Here is a 22,383-nt window from a genome sequence, read left to right on the forward strand (position 1 = left end):
GACACTGGCTTTAGGCTTGAGAATGCAAAACTCCCAATGCAAAATATAACAAGCCAAAATGGATCATCTATTAGTATGGACATGCCACACTGGGACTCTCAATTCATTTTATAGTGGATTATGGCAGAGTTGGGGAAGAGCTACAAGGTCAGTTGGGAATGAAAAAGTTCCTGCCCTCAGAATTGCTGGGAGTCTGGAGAGCAACTATAAGATGGACTATCTTGAAAGTTTTATGCCTTTAGAGGACAATATAATCCTAGGTGTGTAGAACATATCTATTCATTTTCTCCTGATCTATATCAACACAGTATTCTATTTCACTTTGCCATAGCAATCTAGACTTTGAAGTAACAGACGGTTTTTAACTATTAAGTCTTCAAATCATTAGCCTGAGAAGCTCTATGTGCACTCCAGGTAGAAAAGTACTTATCACAACTCAATGTACTGTCATTCTGAGCTATTTAGTAGCGGGATCACAAGCAGAACATCTGCCGACGAGCCTGATGCTGGGCCCTGTGTCAGTTGTTTCTGTAGATGAAAAGGAGCAGGTTGGCCATCCTAATGTGAGGAGGTACTCAGGTCAGGCAAAGCACAGCTGGCCATCTTTCCACTCTTGCTTGGCCATGGATCATCTGTCCTCAAGTTACACCGAGGACTGAATTTACTGGTGCTGGGGATAGTATAGGAAGCCCCAGACTGCAATATTGGAATTCATTTCACACCATGATGAACAAAAGCCTGAAGCAGTGCCTTTGATAGAACACTGCATCTGTAATGAAAGGGAAGTGGGAGAAAGAAATAGTAAGGCTCTTTAATTTTGCTCTCAATGATAATTGTTACGGTATTTAATTCACAGGAACATTAGTGGAAAATTGTATATGTTAGTCACCATGCTAAGTGCTCAAATTAGAGACCTAATAGAATTTCTTCTCAGCTAAACTAGAGGACAGCAGGCAAGGTAGGCACTGGGAAGTTTATATTTCAGCATCAGGAGAATTATGAATTATACATGTGTAAGGAGTAACATCCTCCTTGCCTGAGGAAAATTCATAGATTTTGTAGCCTTTGAACTGAACCTAGAGCATTCTAAGAGCCCTTGTATGAGGAAGAAATGGAGTAAACGTTCCAAACTTTTTGTTAGAAATGCAGATAGATAGAAACATGAAAGCGCATGGCATGTTACAGAACTATAGTCAATTGTGTTACATACCTTGAATTTTTGACATTTTGAAGAGAATAGAAAAGAATATTTTAAGTGACTTTTGGGGCATGTAATGACTTCGCAGTGATTCCCCTGTATTAGCTCTTATGCAAACTCTTAAGGCTCTCTGGATTATGTTCACCAAGATGAGTCTTGACACCTATGCCAAAGTCCTTTGTGCCACCTTTGCTGCTCTTTATAGAGCATCATGATCAAATCACAATCACACAGTTAGTGCTTCTTCAAATCCTCACAACAAAGTGCTCACAGATAGGATTTGAACCTGGAGTTCCTAACTCTCAGGATGCTATTCCTTATACACTATGTGATTTTAAAATCAGGCTCTGAAAGCTTTGTGCCATGACATACGCAGAGTCTAAAGCCCAGCAGAAAGGTCGCTAGGGATTCATATAAAAGACAGAGTGAAGTGACCCTGTTAAGGAAAGAAAGATATAGCACGTTTAAACAAATTTATAAACAAGAAATCTTAGACCTCGAGAAATAAAATGACAAAAATTACACTTCCAGTGTTGATCTATGAGTAGGCCTCTCATGATGTAGTACTTTTGCTTGGAGATAGTGGTTTCCAGAAATGGCAGACAACAATTAGCTGGTCAGCTTCAATGAGAAACACATGCTTCAGAGAGCAGAAAGGCTGAATGTCACTCCTTTTAGAGAAGAACACTCACTCGTCTTAAATGTTTTCTCATATCACCAAGTGTAAAGTGCTACTGACGGGGTGTATGAAAAAAGGGGTGGGGGTTGGTTTACTATTACTCAATGAGCCAGAAAGACAGTATTAGACTGATTACTGCTCCAACATCCCTTATTTTGAGTACTCAGAAATCTGAGCTACAGAAAGGACAAGTTTCTCAGCTATTGATATATAATCATTCTATTTCAAAGTATGATGAAATCCTGAGTGATGTCAAAGAAAGCAATTGCATTCTCTTTTTTTTCTTAGTGATCAATATTTTTGGAATAAATACTCATTTTTTCAATATCTCTATAAGTGAACCTACAATAAAAGTTATATTTAATTCCTTGGATTCCAGACCAAGAATTTGGCTTAACAGCTCCATTCATATCATTCAGGCATAGTTTCCACAGCTCATGCTTCCTTTCTTAATTAGGAGAAAAGGAACTAGGGTTTGGGACCACACACACACACACACACACACACACACACACACACACACACACGAAGAGAGACAGATAGACAGACAGAGATACATAAAAATGAGACAGAAGACAGAAACACACACAAAGACAGAAGAAAGAGAGGAGAGACAGTCGGACAGAGAGAGAGAGAGAGAGAGAGAGAGAGAGAGAGAGAGAGAGTCAGACACAGAAAGACAGAAAGGAGTAATGTAGGACAAACTCTCCTTTATTCCTGTTCTAAGCTCTCCCACATTTAGGTTCTTTTCTATCATAGAGAATAGTCACCAGCTGAAATATAGTCCCTTAATGGACCAAGTCATGGAAGTAATGCTGGATTGTTCCTTGCTTGCTATTCCAGGCCACATATTCTATGAGAAGCCTGTTGAGGTGTCATAAAGAACATACGTATTCTTATTGTGGAAGTTCCTGTGGGGTCATGCAGATGACATAGGGGATTCCTGACGTTTACATGACCATATTTAAAAGTGGGTCCTTGAGCCCCTCTTGAGCCTTGGATAATCACATTTTTGTAGAGTGATGTTTATTCATCTGTGATATTGAACAAGAATCAGATAGTCAAGTTTCTACCATATTTCTGGCCCACAGAACTGTAATAGAATAAATATTTATAGTTTTAAGTTTTATAGTGTAATTCCTGTTATAAAGAAACACAAAGTACAATTCCTATTCTGCTTCTTACTTTGTAGATAGTACTTCTGTAGTCGTTAGTGCTTATAGTAGTAAGGAACTAGATTTTCTACTGCCCTACTCTGTTATATGAGAAACTAAAATTGGACAATGTGTTCTGCAAAGCACCAATAGTGGTCATCAATTTCTTCAGGTTCCTCTTTAATGAAAGAATGATGATGACAATGACAATGATGATGAGGGTGAGGACGATGACAATGACAGTGATGACGGTGGTGATGAGGATGACGACGACAAAACAATACCACCACTTGTGTAATTACAGATTTTAGAAGTTCACATTTATTGTATAATTATACCCTTACAACAATTCAGTGAGGTAGATATTATTTCCACTTAACATAAAGAAACTATGAGAGCAAACATATGCTATTGAAATGCACATTCTCTATAGTAACTGTTATCCCAAAGCATATGTCCTGACTTGAAAGTAATATTGTATACAATATAAAGCTTACAATAGGAATGACTGTCTACCTTTGTCTCCTAAGCCCTGAAATCCACACAACAGCTTACTAATTGAGTACTGAGGAGATTATAAACATTTTTCCTTTTATCTTGGTGTTTAGTAGGGAAATAGGGCTTGATTGTCCTCAGAATCTTCTTAGACATCATTTACTGCAATTTGCCAATAACCAAGTGACTGCTTCAGGGAGCTGATTATAGGAAAATAATAAACACTAAAACTATTGTCTTCTTTGGGAAGTCAAGTTAGCAACTCTATTTACTTTTGTAATTTTATGTTCTTTATTGTTATTTTCTCACTATCTCATAACCAATATGAAGCAATATGAAAGTGAACTGGAAACGCTGGATTTGTTTTTATCCTTTCCTTTAAACAAATAATTCAGTTTCAACATTTGGCAATGAATTTCAAGCTTTACACTTTAAGGAGGAAGAATAGTATCCATGACATTACTATTTATTTTACCCTTTCATTCCCTATATACAAGATATCATTGCTGAATGTTCATTGATTCTTGTTCAGAAATTATAAAGGTCCTTCAAACAGTCAACTTTAAGAAGATCAAAGATCTAAATCATTTGGGAGAGGTTTAATTGTCTATGGCACACTGAAGATAGGTACAATTGGCCTCAAAGACTAAGTTTACTTATGGCTCAGAACCACTTGTCTCTGGATCTAAAACAGGATAAGCCTGAGACACAGCTATTACAATTTAAAATAAATCAGTGAGTTAAATAAATGAAAATCAGGGGTTGTTTTAATCCTGTTTTGGAGTGGATAATCTCACTATTTATCCCAGGGCGGCCTACAACTTAACTTACTCTGAAACACAGAATGGTCTAGTGTTGGAACTGCAGGAATAGTCCATTACACACAGTTTAAAATTGTTTTTTTTTTTTACCATATATTGATGAAGTATTCAAATAACCATCATCCCTTGCAAGAGAAGTACACCTCATGATCTTCTAGCAGACTTCCACCTTCCTATCATGCAAACTTTTCAGAAAGCCATTCTTTACATTTTCAATTTTGAAATGTTTGGAATATTCAAGGCAAAACTATGTGAACTATTCTTAGGAGGATTTTGGATGGAGAATAATTTCCTCAAGACACCAAGAAACAAAGTCCTTCTTTGTTCAGCACTACAGCCTGTTCTCACGTCTCATGACTCTAAAATATTAATCTTTGCCAAACCAAATTTAATAATTTGTTAAATTATTAACAAATAATGTTGTATGCATTAGAAAAATCTGTATAAAATCTCAAATACTTAATGGCGATAGAACCCAATCAGAAAGAGAGAAAACACAAGAGAGTAGTCACAGACTCCATGACACCCACATGGGTACTGATCTCCTTCTTCGTCTGAGCTATTCACTGTTTAAGTCCTCAGATAAATGGATCAATGGTGCTTCCTAATGACCATGTTACATGCTCTGCTGTGTTCTAAATGCCTTCAATTCTTCCGAGGCTCCCTGAATTTCCAAAAGGAAACGGCTCATTTGCAGACAGTTTAAGCATCACATTCTTAGAGTACTTACCTAAGCCACTAAATAGGAAGTAACCAAAATGGCAACTTTCAACTGTTTTCAACCGAGTTTACAGAAACTAATTATTACAATGCAGTCTGTCAACAACCTTCATTTAGGAAGCACTTATGTGCAAGCTTCATTCATTTCTGTGGGGGGTTTTATCTTGATATCTTGGCACACTAAGGTTTGATGTGAACACCACAGTCTTTTGTTTATTTTATTATATGGAGTAATAGAAGATTGATGGTCCTTCCTAGCTTCATCAGCTTAGAGAGATATCTCATCCTTGTCTCATGTGTAGAAGAAGACTATGTCATGTGTTAATAAAATTCAATGTAATCTTCCCTTCCCAGTGACACTGGAATATACTTTGTAGCTTTCTCTGTGACTGAATCAGAACCCTGAAGATAGTTCTAGTTCATAAACTATAAGAGGAGGAAAATAAAACGTGTCAATTTAAGCTCAAGTATAGGACAACTGCAAGCTACACATTTCACATGGCAAGGACACAAAAATGCAAGCCCCTAAGCTGGACCCTTAGCATCAGCAAAAGTAAGATGTGGAATGGGAACTTATTGGAGTATTAGCCCAGCGGAACTTATCTTACTCTAATACAGACGATGGCTGGAACCCTCCCACCAAGTTCCAAAGAGCAGTGTTAGATAGTTCATAGATTATAAATACATTCTACCGAACACTCTATTGGATTATTTGCTTATGCTGAGACAATTCCAGGGGCCAAACAGGCCCTTCATTTTCAGCTATTGCCTGCAAACACTGTTAAAAGGATGATTTGTAGTCCTCCTTGGCTGGAGAAAATCAGAGCCTACAAGGGTAAAAGAGAGGTAAAAATTAATGGTTCTTAAACAATTTTAGAAATCAGAATCACCTACGAAGTTTACATGGAGCTCTGCCCAGCCTTTGTGAAGCTCAATTAGTTTATAATAGTAGCAGCAAGAAATGTGAATTTCCAGATGAGTACAAATGGCTGCGATATGAATGATTCAAGGAATACAGCTTGTCAAGGTTAGTGCAAGTTTAATCCTTCCCACTTACAATCAGAAAAACACTCTAGGAAATATGTAAAGTGTTAAAGAATATTGTAGGCAATAATCTTCCAAGTATGACTCATGGGATACCTACCTTATTCAAAGTACAAAGGGTATACTCTAATAAGGCAAACTGCTGAACTAACATCAGCAATTGCTCTCCCTAACTTCAGTACCACTGTTGTGAAAGAGCTGCATTCTTGTCTTCAGTGTAGAGGCGCCCTAAAAGGGACTCTCAGATACATGAGTTTGCAACCATTATCACATGGGTTACTTATCCTGCGAATGTTTTAACAATTAATTGAAGTTATTTCTAAATTTGGAATCTGACCAACCACTTTAAACCACCTATCTGGAAGTAAATATATCATTGCTAGAGATCTTAGTAGTTGTAAAAAGAAGTCACTCTGGATTTCATAGTGTATATTGCACCTTCAGAAAAATTAAATTTTGGCTTTAAGGTACACAGTTACTACATTTCTATGTTTATTTACTTTGGAAAAGTTCGAGCACGATATGAGAGTCTAGAGAAACTATTTTAACAATTATAGCTTTTAAAGTTATATGTAATATGTAAAAAATAACATGTATAAATCATAACAGAAGGTTAGATGATCCACTAGACACTTGATATAACATGCCTCTGTGTGTAGAGATTTCTTATGATGGCTAATCTTGGTTGTTAACTGGAATACATGCATCATTAACTAAAACCCAAACAGCTGGGCATGCCAGTAAGGGATTCTCATAATTAGATCATTTGAAGTAGAAATACCTACACTGAGTCTGGCCCACAGCTTCTGTATGCAATCTACAGAAAAGTACATCGAAGAACGAAGCATTTAATTTTTGCCTGCTTGCCCACACTCTCACCAACAAATTCTTCTATATTAAATATTGCCAGGACACTTCCCATTTGTAGTAGAACCATTTATTTAAGATACCAACATAGACTAAAGACCAGCAACTCTTTGAGAATTTTCTAGGATTCCAGGAACTTACTGAGACTGCTGAGACATCCAGTATTGTGGACTGGACAACTTCTACATTTGTAGCCATTCCACTGGGAGACAGTCATTGCTGGACTACCTGGACTACAGCCTATAAGTCACTATCATAGAACCCTCCCACCCCTATACAAACTTCATTCCATTTGTTCTGTTTCCATAGAGATCTATAAGCCACCTGCTTCTTCTATTGTGATAAGATAGTTCCACTTACAACTTGGAATACTATTTCTTTCACATGGATCCACCAGGGTTAGTATCGGAGTTGGTACTGGAAAGTATGTTAAAAGCCTAAATTAGTGGCCCAAGTGTATCAATAACTGACTGAGTACCATTGGGAAAACCACTTACCCTGGATAATACTTCCATGTTCTGGGTTGAAATAGGATATTTTATGAAAATAAAAAAGTGTTTCATATGTATTAGGCTTACAGCAGGTCATTTAATGCTGAAAAAATCCAGTGAGATTAATAATACTAGTTCCATTTTAGGTAGCAGAACATCAAGGCTCAAAAGATCATACTCCAAGGGAAAAAAGCAGAGAAGGAAGGCTGTGTTTGACTTTAAATTCATGCTCCAAAGAAGACAACATTTCTTACATATTGGTAGGTATATTTAACACATAATTAATGCCATTTTAGTGATAAGTAGTCATAGCCCATGAGAAAAATTCTTATTATTTGCATTGTTGAAATATATGACAATGAATATAACTTTATTATGGGATGATGGTTAAGGAATAATCACATTAGTTTCTGAGTCTTTCTTCATATGCTGAACATATAGGTCATTATCTTTCAGATCCTTATATAGCCAGATGCTCCCAAGTATGATGTTATGTTGCTAAGCCTGTACTTAACATCTTCAAAGAAAACCTGTACTTAACATCTTCAAAGAAAATCAATATCAAAATTTAGCTTTGAGAGTACTAAAATTACATAGTTATTTAAAAGAACTTGCATTTCATATCTATACCTTTCGCTTTAGTTCTTTATTTTATTTTTATCTCCTAAGAAGCTAAGTTCAAATACCATGTCTGTAGGACCCAGAGAAATCAATCTCACACCCACCAGGAAACTTTGTCCCTGCTGCCTAGCTTTCATGGGGTCAAGAAGATGCTATTGCAGGCTGCTAGAGAGAAAAAACATCACAAGGGCCTTACTCAGCACTGAACCCTGATGATACAATACCAGCTTCCCAGGCAAGATACACCCACTGTAGAATAGAAGCACGATGCTTATGGAACAACCAACGATTTTCTGATTGGATATGAGGCCTGCTACATGACTGGTGTTTAATACATTTCTAGTACTTAAAATATGGTCAAATCGTATGGCCGGGGAGATGCATTGGTGGACTTTACCATGGTTCTATTGTTAAATGGTTAGGTTTTCAAACAAACTATATATTGAAAATGGTGGACCTGTGAGACTTTCGGCTTTGATCAGAAAAGCTCCTTGTTACAGTGGGATGGAGTTCCTGAAGATAGTCATATATACATATATATATATATATATATATATATATATATATACATACACATACATACACATGCTGGCTAGTGAGAGACATTGGGCTTTGCTTTAGACATGGCATCTATTTACTCTTAAAGCACAGCATGTGTGATTATGAAAACAATCCATCTAAATTCTAGCATGACTGTGGACAAGCTGGTGAGCTCCCAGCATTTAGACAGAATCATCCTTCTTTGGGGTAATGCTACTGGTGGCTTCTGCTCCAGTGGATCACTCTACATCCATACAGGCATTGGTAGCAGTACTTGGTGTGTGTCTTTTTTTTTAAGACTTAAAATTGGGACTGGGATCTCTCAGGATCAAGGGAGAGCTGGTTAAAGAAAATGGCTATTGGTAGATATAATTATCGTTCATTGTATATATACATAAATTTTTCTTTTCTTTATCTACTAATATTTAAATAATTATATATGCATATATATGCAATATGTATGTATGTATGTATGTGTGTATATATGTATGTATGTATGTATACCACTTGTGTTCTGGAGTCCCCAGAAGTAAATAGTAATTAGATTCTCTAGAATGTGAGGTACAGCTAGTTGTAAGCCACAGCCTTCTCTTTCCTCATTGAATTTGAAGCCATGTATATTATTCACTTTCTGAGGGCAACATGAAGCCTTTGAGCATTTCCTCACAAAGTAATGCAATGGGAAATGAGAACTCTGCATTGAGCTGAGTCATTTCTGCGGAGTATCGCAGCTAGGTACAATTCTATGAGAAGGAATGTTTTAGACAGTGGCGTTCTGGTTAAGCGGATAGAACGCAGGATTCTCACAGGCGTTTCATTTCTGTACCACTCCCTTTGTCTTTGCCTGAGAGGCTGGCGCTGGGCCAATCTCACTAGCAGTAGAGGCTGCTGTACTGAAGGTAACACTTTACATCTAATGTGGCCTGCTCCTGCTTTAGATCTGCTTCTGTTCAGAAACATTGGCGTTTGTGCTAGTAACTTTCTTATAGTAAGCAAGTAACATATAGAGATGAAAGATACAGGGTTCTCAGCTGCCTCCTGGGCTGGAGGATCAGACCAACATTATGAAGGCCAGATGTTTTCAGCTTTGAGAAGGAATACGCATTTCCCACATGTTCTCACTTGCATTGCCCCAAGGCCAGAGTTGCCCATAGCACTTGAACCCACATTTCAGCATATATTCTTTGGCTGAGTACTTTGCTCTGAGATTACATACTATTGATCCACAGGGTGAAGAGATCTCACACATGAAGGGGTTTTCTATGTTTGTTTTGATTCTTTGACTTTATTTTACAAATTTAAGCCAGGACATAATTGAAAGCATACATTCAAATATTAATGTTTTGAAACTCATAAAAGAAACTGGGCAATTTGTCATGCATAGGCTAATTCAGTGGCAACAACCACAGGGAGGTGAGGAAACAACCATGTGCTCTTCAGTTACCTGCAAGCTCCAGATTGGTCCCTGACTCCAAGGCAAAGTGCCATATATATTTTATTGCCATGTGATGTCTGCAGAAAGATCCTACTTGTCTGAAGCTGTGCTCTGTCCATTCGTGTTGGTATTAAATGAAGTCCATGGGTGTTAAACTTACATCGGAGCCCCCCCCCCTTTTCTCTTACCTTCTGGTCCTTGGAGGAACTTGAACCCAACATCCACTTTCAGAATTGTGAAGAAAGGCTGTAGGCACCAAACTCTACCTGCAGTTCCTTACCAGGACTGAATTTTTCTGCTACCATTTGAACAAAACAGGATTCTTACTTCAGCTCAACTTCTCACAGAATTCCAACTCACTGGCTTTGGTACCTCCACAGATTTCCAATTCACGTCAGAAAAATAGAAAACAGCAACAACAATAACAACAAGGTTCCCTCACCTTTCCTACCTAAAGCTCAATTTTCTGAACTGTAATTTTCTTTATGTATAAATATAAATGCCGGAAAATGCAATTTGAGGAGAGGACATTAAAAATATGTTAGTACAAAAGACATGGCATAAAAATATACCTTTATTGAGACTGGCAACAAAAAGCATATTATTTACAGGGGGAAATGGGAAGCGGGAGTTCCTGTGGGAAGATTTGGTCCCTGGGGGCAAAATGTGCTGTAGGTTTGCTGCTGAGCTCTGTCCTACAATGTCCACCAGAACCTGCTCCTTCTCAAGTCGCTCCTTGGGGTACACACACCCTGAGAGTGTCACAGCCCTGGTCTTTTGGGTGCATACACTCTGTGAGTGTCAAAGCCCAAGTACACTTCATTGACCTATATCACAAGGAGACAGCAATGCTTAGCTACCTTTGAACCACGGGGCTAGATCAGACTCAAAGCAACTTTTACATACTGACCTTCTAGGGCCCGAGAAGAGTGTGCTCTTCCAAGGCCATTAGAGGCAATAACTGGATACAGGTGCTTCAGGTCTTTTGTCTCCTAGAAATGAATAGTTTTTAAAAAAAATCAATAAAAGGGGACACAAATCTGATAGTCTATTAAATGATTAAAAATGTCTATTATTCCCAAAAGTTTGTGACCCAACGAGAGTTGGTAGAAATAGCAGCCACCACCCTCCACATAAAGTGATTATAGAATATAAAAGTCATTGTTATTGGATAAATCTGTAAAATGGCGGAGTGCAAGAGCTGAGATCTGGGGAGCGGGTTCGGGTCTGGTGCCATTTTGTATCCACTGACTTTCAGACTCTTGGAGATCAGGCTTACAGAGGTGTGTTTCCCATTGGGGATGGGTGTGCATCTCTGCCCGGCTCTTGCTCCTGAGGTGACTTTCTCCTTCACAGTAGGTGACACAGCAGCGACAGGCTGCCGAGGGCTTGCCTCGGTGCTTGGATATGGTGCCCGGGGCTGGCGCTGCTCCAGACACCCTCTCTGAGCTTTGAAGTTCTGGGGGCTCTTTCAAACGACTTCTCCTCTGAACATGATCCAGACTGATGTCAGACTGAGAAGAACAGCTCTCATTCCAACCGGAGCTGGCGCTCAGACTTCTCAGGGGAAGAGCCAAGCGCAAGGCCTTCCAGAACTTGGAGCCAGAATGTTTGGACTTTTCTCCCTTCCAGCTTACGAAAGACACAGACTCTTTCAGCTGCATAATGCCTGGGTGGGGTTGCTCAAGCGGACGGTACTCCACCACAATGAGCTTAGTGGCAATGGAGTTCTGGCACATGACACCCAGCTTAAACTCCAGCATACTGATGCTCTTTTCTGTCACATAGTCTGGGCTCAGGACAACAATCATCCTTCGGCTCCGCTGAATGAAATCAAACACTGCTTCCACCGTATCTACAGGGAAATGGAAAGATAGCATAGCATCTGGTAATGATGTCTCCATACCCAGTTGGTCATTGTCCTATCCACAAAAGACAGGCATAAGCAAATTTGTAAAAGTAGGGTATCATTACTAAAAAACCTATCCAGGTGAGAAACCAAGTAATCTCATCCACGACACCCTTTCTGACAATTGGGAAGACGATATTTCTTGTAAGAAAGAAAGAGAGGTCTCCAAGGGAGGATGCTTGAATCTCACTCGGGAGGGGGAAATAAAACAGTCATCAAAGGTGAACGGAGGGAGAGAACTGGGTGACATGAGGAAGGGCATGATGGGTAAAGGAAGAGGAGATCAGGTATAAGGAGAGCGGGGAAGATAGGGCTGGAATGTAGGGAGTACATGGAAATTGGTATGGAGGGGCCATCTCTAGGATGTGCCAGAGACCTGGGATAGAGGAGGCTCCAGAGAGTCTATGAGGATGGCTCTAGATGAGACTCCTAGCAGTGGGGATATGGAGCCTGAAGTGGAGACCAATGCACCCACAAAACCCTGGACCCAGTAAGTATCCTGCCTACAAGAAGTACAGGGACAAAGACGGAGCAGAGACTCAGGGAATAGCTAACCAATGATGGACCCAACTTGAGACCAATCCCAAGGTCAAGAACCAATCCCTGACACTATTAACGATGCCTTGTTATGCTTGCAGACAGGAGCCTAGCATAACTCTCCTCTGAGAGGATTCACCCAGCAGCTGACTGAAACAGATGCAGAGAACCACAGGTAGACAGAGCTGGGAAGTCTGTGGAAGAGTTGGGAGAGGAACGCAGGAACCCAGAGGAGATAGGGATTCCACAAGAAGACCAACGGAATCTACTAACCTGGGCACTTGAGGGCTCGCAGAGACTGAACCACCAACCAAAGAGCATGCAGGGGCTGGACCTAGGCCCCTGTACATAGGTAGCAGATGTGCGGCTTGGTCTTCAGGCTAGTCCCCCAACAACTGGAGCAGGGGCTGTCCCTGAATCTGTTGCCTGCCTGTGGATGCTGTTCCTCTAACTGGGCTTCCTTGTTTGCCCTCAGTGGGAGAGGATGTGCCTAGACCTGCAGTGAGTTGAGGTTTCAGGGTGGGTTGGAGCCTGTAGGGGGGTCTTCCACCTTCTCAGAGGTGAAGAGGAGGGTATGTTGAGGGAGGGTGTGAATGAGCGGGAACTGGGAGAAGAGGGGACTGCAACTGGGATGTAAAGGGAATAAATAAATACTGGGAAGAAAAAGAAGAGAAAAATATATGGACAATTAGCATATGAAAAGAAAAAAGGAAAGAGGGGCATCTTGAATTTAATGTCTCTCCCTACAGAATACTCCTTTCCATTGCAGATGTGATCTTCATGAAAACACCTTTCCCTATCATAAGTTCGAATTAAATGAACGATTTCAAAGATCTTCTGGCTTTCCATCTCTTTCTCTACTTGTAAGTGACTTTATCTTAAAATTTTTATTTCAGTAAGTTTTATCTGGTGGTCTTAGATCAGATATCTTCAAAAGTCCCCAGGATCTAATAACTATTGTGATGTTACTGAACTTTCTTCTTATCTCTCGGTTAAGTGACTTCAGCTATTTCCTCTTGTCCTATACAAGACTTAATTTCAAGGACACCCATTCCTGATCACATGCCTGTGAAGTATAATTCGATTTGAATATGTCTTCTAGAATAATTTTTGAATAACAAAGAGCATAGTTACTTCTTCAGAACTTTGACTGGCAGAGGCCTAAGGGAATTACCACCCCCCCATATGCAGAGTTATCGACAGCCCTAGGTACTTAACATTTTGTACACAGTACTGGCCTTTTTTTTTTTAACTTGAGTATTTCTTATATACATTTCAAGTGTTATTCCCTTTCCCGGTTTCCGGGCAAACATCCCCCTCCCCCCTCCCCTTCCTTATGGGTGTTCCCCTCCCAACCCTCCCCCCATTGCCACCCTCCCCCCATAGTCTAGTTCACTGGGGGTTCAGTCTTAGCAGGACCCAGGGCATCCCCTTCCACTGGTGCTCTTACTAGGATATTCATTGCTACCTATGAGGTCAGAGTCCAGGGTCAGTCCATGTATAGTCTTTAGGTAGTGGCTTAGTCCCTGGAAGCTCTGGTTGCTTGGCATTGTTAGTACTGGCCTTTTATCAGCCAAAATTTCCTTCTTTCCTTGCACTTTCCTTCACAACCTCACTCTTTGTTGCTTCAGTTTTCTTTTTCTTCTCTCTCTCTCCCCAGTTCCCCTCTCTGTGTGTATGTGTGTGTATGTTTGTGTGTGTGTGTGTGTGTGTGTGTGTGTGTGTGTCTGAGTATATAAAAAGAAGCAGCCTAGAGCTCAATTAAAGAGCAGAACGCCACCACTGTGGTTAAGAATCAATCAATTAATTAAGACTTCTGGCAGAACATTCCATTCTAGTGTTTGCTGGTGGCATGTGAACAGGCCCCAAAGGGAAAAAAAAAGTCTTCAAATTAATGCAGTATTAACTCAGTGTGAAATGCTGGGGCTTAGACAATATGGTGACTCTTTGTGCCCCAACTTTTAAAACACACGCCAGCCAGTATCCCAGCCAGTGGTGAGTCTGTCTTTACCTTTCTTCATCCTATGGAGACCCTGAGAGTTTGCAGTGAACTTGGTGTTCATGAAGTATACCGGAATGAGGAGTCACAATCCTTACCCCTGATTCACTCTTTGTAATGAGAAACTTTACCTTGTTTAACTGAAAATTAGAAGGTATTTTGTTGTTGTTGTTCTGATATTGAAAGATAAACATACATTTTCAGTTCCCAAGAGTCACGTGTGTGTATGCAGTCCTGCACATGTGCACATATGTGCTTTGGTAACTGCCTTGTCCTACCTCCCTCTACTTAGATTTTATGAAGTTGGTTTTAATACATTAGAGAACACACGTGTGAGCACTCTGCTGATTTACCTGCATCAAGAGAGATAATGCATGCAGTCAAACCCCACAAGCTTATAAGTAACAGCATCAAAATGGTTATATTAAAAAATGTCTGTTCTTTTCAATGGGATAACTATGAATGAAAGTAAAACACATATCTTAAACACTGTCTTGGGGCTTCTGAATTTAAAAATATGCATCTTTCAAGAAAGTAGAAGATTTCCATTTGAAAGAGGATAATGTCATTGTAAGGCTGTGTCGGCAGGTAAAGCTGCCTGTCAATCTGTGTTCGATCCCTGTGCAGGATATGAGAACCGCCTCCTGCACTCTGTCCCCACCCTTCATTCACACTCATCCCACACGCACACACATCCCACACATGTGTTATATAAAATAAACACATAGGATTTTAATTTTTTTCAATCCTGAAAAAGAAACTTGAATAAAGAAGATTAGGTGCTGACCACGGCTATCTTTCATAACGCGCTTCAAATTCTGTTTGCATAAAATATCTAGTTAGTGTTATACACAACTAGATGGAGAAAGTGTCTTAATAAATTTAATCAAGCAAGTGATAGGTTGATGACAGTCATCCAATGCCATTACTGAGTCTTCTATATGGTCACCATTGAAGGGTGAAGCAACTTAACACTGGTTACCATTCATCCAATGTAAAACATCCAGACACAAAATGTAATATCATGTATATTTCCTGTAGTGGGGGATCTATATGTGCACAGTAGAGAATTCTGTTATCATCCAACCCTGCCTGATAAACGGTTGTTTATCAAGTGAATGGAAACATGTTTGCTCATAAGTTTGGTCCATGCATCGTGGCTCCATCGTTTTTGTGATTGGAAAAAGTTGTCTGCACATTAGCAGAGTTTGAAACTCCAACGAGAGATGTAAGTGTGCTTTTGTTTTAAAGCAGCACCAACTGTGGCTTCTGTATCCCCCAATCCACATACATACATACCCCTATCCTAGAGCCCTGAGCTATCCATTTTATTTCAGCAGTTCTTTCACTTATATACAAAGACACAAAGTCCATATTTTCTTAGCCTTTTCTCAATGAGTATTTAGTTGTTATAATGTCTTTATTTCTTTTTAATAAATATAATCATCCTTTTTACTCTTACTTCTCGAGCCCAAACATGAAGATAAGGACACAAAACACATGCACAAAATAAAAGTCAAAGGAGAAAATAAATGGTTTATTGTAAAAATATGTAAATATACAAATCAAATGAAAACGGAAAATACAAATGTTTATGAATAAAATTAAAAAAATGACCTAAAAGTACTAAAACCTATGGAAACAAATGGATAGTTAACAAGTGGAGTGATCCTTTTGTTTCTAAATACAAGACAGTATTTTTTTATTAGAATTTCTGGGACTCATCTAAAGTACAAAAGAGAATTAAATAAATCACACACGGCTGTAGAAGTATACAGCATGGTTCTTTGTTAACCTGGGTGCAGAAGTTCTCGTTATCATAAATTTAAAACCATGGAGGATTTTTTTTTAAAAATAAGAAACATGATGTATGTCCTTGTCTTCTAAAGTACAAACTGTGCCCCGCTCTCTCTGCTGTTCTGTTTGGAGCATCTTCTGAAACACAGACAAGAGTCTTGAAATTAAGTTCACTTAGGATGAGGTTTGTTCTTTAGATTTGATATGCTTTATGCTATAGCACTGGAGTGGGCTCAGAATAAGAGGGGACTATAAGTAGGAAAACACAGTGGTGACATAATAGTGGCTGGGATGAATACAAGACTCCAAACGTGCAGAAACTACCCAGTGCAGAGGGGACAGCCTGCATGACGAGCCTGGCCCTTGCTTCCCCGTTGCCTGTGTAGAAGTAACATTCAAAGCTTATGTGGAACTCATCCAGTACAATGATGAAAGGGTTATTAGTGGAAATGGTGGTTATTTGAAATACCAAACAGAAGCATTAGAACTTCTAAAAGGTTAGTTGCAAGAACGACACTATAACGTAGTTTTAAGTCGAGGATTCAGAGGGGAACTCACTTTCAATTTAAAGTAATCAATATATATAATCAATCTCACATAAAGCAGTGCTTCACTGTGGACTTCAGTCCTGAAGAACACTGGTTTTTGTATTGCTAATTAACATTATTAACACAATGTGGTCTTCTTTAAATTATGAGTTGTGTTTCATAGGCTACTAAGACTCACTTTAACTACATCTGTTTTTCTTCAACGGTCCACATAGCTTTATATAACTTTGATTCTGAATGTGTCTTCAGGGAATAAAGGAGAAAGTCAAGCAATATCAGATGACGGCCGTTGGGAAGTTCACAGACACGAGATTCCCCTGCAACCCAGATCAAGCATGAAGTCACACGTATTAATTTAGGGGAGGCAAGAACTAAGACAGCTATACACAGAGAGACAGAAATTCACCAATGGAACAGAAATGAAATGAAAACATCAACACAAAACCATAACACTGTTAACATAATTTAAAGACTGAACAATAGTTCTACTGGCTTTTAATATTTTGCCAATGGCTATTGAAAGATGTTATGTGCGTGATTATGCATAGCCCAAAATAATACACATAGATAATTTACAGGCAGGTGGATATACACACATACATGCAATTTGTGGATACTTCTCTCTATATATAGACACATAAAATTCATGTGTACAGAGATCATATATATGTATATATGTATATACACATATACACATGTTAGATATGAAATCGAAATTGGCCTTTCTAAATGTAAATGTTGCACTTGGTCTGAGGAACAGTGAAATTCTGCTTGAAACTGATAAAACCACTTCATTACCAATGACTTGCTGGGTGATTCATTTAGAGCAAGGTACTGCAGGTACTAGACAATAAATTAATGGGAATGGTCCTTCTTTTGGAATACCAATGCCAAAAGGAAACTCAGTACCTCTCACTTCCACTTCACAATGAAGAGGTGTGTGAATGAGTGAGAATTAACCACTTTCCTTGTTTTCCCATCAATAAGTAAAGTTGGAATTAATGAACAAATTGCCAGCATTCTCTCCTGTGCCCTCTTTCCATGTGAGAAATGCCCTGAGAGCATTTTAGCATTTTCTCACTCTCCATTAGCACCATTAAAAGCTTCCTCTCAGACTTCACCAAGTGTGGCACCGCCTGAGGTATGAATGATAGATCCAATAGGTAGGGAGATGAAGGGACAAGTATAGACCTGTCTATCTGTAGACAGCTGAGAAATTACTATGATAAAACAAAAGCAACGGCCTTTTCAAGTTTATAAATATGATATCCATTACCTGAGATGAGAGCAAATGGGGTTTAGTAGCAGGAAGGCAGTATACCACGTAATCAGTCATGAGGAACAGCTGTAGTCTGACTGTTAGCCTTGCTGAGGTGGTGGATTCAACAGACACGGAAGCAAAGGAGTGAATTAGCCTCAGCTCACACAGATTTAGTCCCTGATTACATGCTTAATGGATGACGGGAAATGAAAGAAAATTAAAGGACAGTCCCACTGAGAAACAGGTAATATTCCTGTCAGCAGGCAACGTAGCTTTAAACGGAGTTTTGAGTCGCTGGGCAAAGCGGCTCCAGAGCGGGTGAGATTTTTACAAAGAGATTAGAAAACAGGGAAGAACAGAGGTGGGGGGCGCATCAGACATCAGTGGGGGACACATCAGTCTTTACTTGCAAAGATCCTAATGGCTTTTAGAGCTGGTGACTGACTGTGGAGACAGACCATCTCTGTAACCCTTAGTATCACTGAGAAGCAGAGCGGCCAGTCCCCAGGATGTCTCCTCCGAGGGGGCTTAGACAGGACTCTTTCTGTCTATGAAGCCACAGCCTAGGAGGGAAGAGGGGGCCCTTCCTCCCACGAACTCCTTTGTTCTTTTCACCCCCTGACTTTTCCTTTCATACGTTTTTCAGGGATGAGTAGGAGAGACCCTGCTTGTCACTGCTAGACCACCTGGGACTCTTCTTCACTGGCATGGCCACCTGCAGCTGCTTCCAGAACCTGCCCTGAGGATACTTGGATTTCTCCCCTTTCCATTTAATGACGGTGAGCACCGACTTAGCCCGCTTCAGCTCTTTCACCTTCAAGTCCTTCACAGCTTTGTACTGCACTAAAATGACGTTGATGTTGCCCCGGGAGGCCATATTTTCTAGGCCAGCCTTGAGCTCCAGGAGGGCTTGTGTTCCCTGGAGCACGTAGTTGGGGCTTAGGACAACCAGGAGTCGTCTGCTTTTCTGAATGAAGCTCAGGGTCTCATCTGTGACAACTGGGAAAGAAAACACCATGGGGATTAGTGTTGGCCAAGAACTACCTGACACACAGAACTGGAAGGCTGGAAGGCAGGGAATTTGGAAGGACAGCCTGGGAAACAGTGACTTCCTCTTTAGTCCTAGTGACTTCCTCTTTAGTCTAACCACACTGTCCACAGAATGTCACTCTGCTCAGGGAAAATGGAGTCAGATATAAATGACCCAGTCCCCAGACATTTCCAAATAAACTAAAACCAAAATATGGTGACTATGATAGGCAGCTATTATCTAGTCCTCAAAAGCATTATTGGACCAGATGGAATAGATAAATTGTAGTGATATCAGTTTCTTCACATAGTGTGGAAGCCCAAACAGGCTCCAGAAAGAATAAACCATCTTCTATGAAAAGTATTTAAACAAATATGAACTACAGAGTCAAAGGCCCCAGCTGCAGTTGTAGCTAACCAAAGACACTAGGGAATGACGAAGTTGAGACTGACTCTCTTTGAGATTCTCTTCTGTCTCTGTCTCTGTTTTGGTCTCCCTCTCCCTCTCCCTCTCCCTCTCCCTCTCCCTCTCCCTCTCCCTCTCCCTCTCCCTCTCCCTCTCCCTCTCCCTCTCCCTCTCCCTCTCCCTCTCCCTCTCCCTCTGCTGATGTGTACTTTTCTGATGCCAACTGATATCACTGTTGCTAGATTAGCAACTCAAGCAAATAGCATCTTGGCCAGCAGTGTATCCCCACATCAGCTCCTTAGTTTTCTCTGCTGTGGAGATGAAAGTCAAACATGCATATCTATCTTTAACCTCCAGTTATCACTGGGCAGCCCTTCTTTCAGCGACTGCTAGCTGATGTGTTTTGCATTTACTAACTTTCAATTGCTTTCTCCAAGTTGGAAAAAAAATAGTGCAGAAAATGGAAATACGGCCTAATTTTATTCAAGGGCGCTGATTAATTCCTGTCACTAAATTCTTGGGACAAATCTGTCTCCTCACAGATGCAGAGGGAGAACCACATAATCCTTCCCCAGAGGAGAGGCACTCACTAGCTCCAGTCAGTGCAGTGGTGTTAAAGAAACCTGTACCACACTCCCAGCACTCACCCCACCACAGCGTTCATTTCCCTTCTTAATCTTCATAGGTGCAGAAGTAATGGGGAAAGACTTGCCAATTTATACCTAACATGTGCAGCTCCGGGACAACCCTAAGCATTTCCACTGGATGCTGACCATGCATAAGCATAAGAGGTCCAAAGGCAAAGTGGCCTCAGAAAGAGATACAAAAGATCTAAAGGGAACAGACCCTGCAAGATGCAAGAATAATTATTGCGTTCTTCAAAGGACCTGCAGCACCCTATGGAAGGCCTTACCCACATGTATACTGCAGATCTTTTCACGCAGTAGGTAAGATGTTATGATCAGGAATAAATAGGAGCATGAATGAGTTGGGCAAATTAAGTATTAATATGAGTGGAATCTTGTCTTTAACCATGCAAGTGATCATTTCATGATACAATAGCCCTAAAGGAGAATCTTCTGTAGAACACAGGCACAGTCTTTGGGTGATGGTTGGGCAAATAAGATGACTGATTCTCTAACTCAGAACGAGAAGAAAACTATGTCTGTCCCAGGTATCAACTACTCACACATCAAAACAAAACAAGAACATAGAAAACAGTTAATGTGAACAAGATTACCAAGGTGGGAGGGGTACAAACCAAAAACAAAAAACGAGCTTGCATGCTCCAGATGGCAGGTAGTACCCTCATCCTGAACAGGAGAGGATTATGGGAGATTGAACATGGTTGCCGATGTGCTTGCTACAAATCCCCCAAATGAACCATGACTTTGTTTGCTACTGTTTGGACTTAAAACGAGGAGGCATTTTGTTTGTTTGTTTTTGTTTTTAAATATTCGGCAGTTAAAGCTTTTCCTTGTAAAACTTGCTAGAATGCACTGGCCTTGCGTGTTTTAAGCTAAAACTCAAACATAAACACTAATAGAAAAGGAGATGCAAACAACAAAAGATGTTTGAGTGGCATTAGCTTGTTGGCACAGATGAGAGAAAACACTTAGAAAGAGCACGGGGCACATTACATTAACACGGAAATGCTCTTCACTTTCTGTCTTGCAACTCAGTTCCATTTAAACTGAGGAAGCCTCAGTCTTTGTAAAGTAGCCTCTTCTATACTTTCTGCTTATAAAACAAATATATACATATACATATATATATATATATATTAAAGTAAATTGCACATCAGTCTGACACTTCTTAAACATCTGCCTTCCAGTGAGATAGACTTCCTAAGGACTGGCTCTTTTCGGACAAGGAGTACTTAAAGATTGCAAAGGTTTTTTTTTTTTTTTTTGTTTTTTTTTTTTTTTGTTTTTTTTTAAAGCCATACACTGAACAGTGTATACCTTACACTGGGGTTTTTCCTTCGTAAATGTCTCTATTACTTGAAGGAATTGCTTGTTCAGTATCTGAATGCCGATACTGAGCTACAACCCGGGCGTGCACCAAAGCTCGGGGTACACTTTCCGTTCATGGTGGCACCATTGCTGCTCATCAGAAATACCTACTTCCCCCAGGGAGGCTGTCCCTGTCGAAGATGCACAGCTTGTATCCGAACTCATTCTCCAAAACTCCACGTAGTGTCAGCAGCACAAACTCCTCTTCTTCTGCATTTCTTGCATAGGAAACATAAATATCATATTCTTTTCCATCTAGCAAAAGAACACATAGCCAATGTAAATTGGAAAAATTCTCAAATTGTTATTTTTTTTCTTAAATATAACTTCTGGGTGCTGGACATTCTTTTCTTTTTTTCTTGTCTACTTTCTTCCTCTCTTTCCTTCTTTTCTATTTTAATTTTTATATTTGTGAACAATGGGTAATTTTTTAGTGTTGACAGGATTCATGCCATGGAATTCGGACTGCATCTGATGTATCTTCTACTCTCACCTCAGGGCGATGGCCCTGTAGCAGATGGAGACTGCCTTATGACTCAAGTGAACAGGGATGAACATCCAGGTGCTGGTGCCTAGTGTCAGGCAAGAAATTTCTACTCAGTGTTCTAGAAAAACACCCAATTATACATTAGAATCTAAATTGAGAAAGACTTTGAAACTGACTAAATTATATCTAAATAGAAGTAGAATTTAGTTATGTTTAGGTTCAATATATTGATCTTCCCTAAATTTGCTTTAATAAAATTCATGAGTCATGAAAAATATAGATTATGTGTTTCCTCCCAAGAATGCTGAATTAGATAGACGTTTACGGCCT

At 39.8% G+C, this 22,383-nt stretch overlaps 1 protein-coding gene and 1 long non-coding RNA gene across 8 annotated transcripts in view; one reads left to right on the plus strand and one right to left on the minus strand.

Annotated features, from left to right (window-relative positions):
- Positions 1 to 3,327: 3,327 nt before the first annotated feature.
- Positions 3,328 to 22,383, minus strand: part of Il1rap (interleukin 1 receptor accessory protein) — a 136,790-nt gene continuing 117,734 nt past the window's right edge. For 2 of the 7 annotated variants that reach the window (XM_087575565.1, XM_087575564.1), the window contains exons 10-11: positions 21,678 to 21,821; positions 11,102 to 11,920 (exon numbers count right to left, since the gene is read on the minus strand). In XM_087575565.1, the coding sequence (XP_087431691.1) occupies positions 11,208 to 11,920; positions 21,678 to 21,821 (857 nt within the window). In that variant the 3' untranslated portion in view covers positions 11,102 to 11,207. 7 annotated transcript variants of the gene reach the window in all.
- LOC120095686 (uncharacterized) lies at positions 7,334 to 22,328 on the plus strand. The gene is made up of 7 exons (XR_015633148.1): positions 7,334 to 7,376; positions 7,616 to 7,729; positions 12,613 to 12,686; positions 13,281 to 13,374; positions 18,763 to 18,895; positions 20,237 to 20,498; positions 22,001 to 22,328. It is a non-coding gene; the product is annotated as an uncharacterized LOC120095686 (long non-coding RNA).

This window comes from Rattus norvegicus, chromosome 11 (genome assembly GCF_021556685.1).
Source record: "Rattus norvegicus strain SHRSP/BbbUtx chromosome 11, alternate assembly SHRSP_T2T, whole genome shotgun sequence".
NCBI classification, from domain to species: Eukaryota; Metazoa; Chordata; class Mammalia; order Rodentia; family Muridae; genus Rattus; species Rattus norvegicus.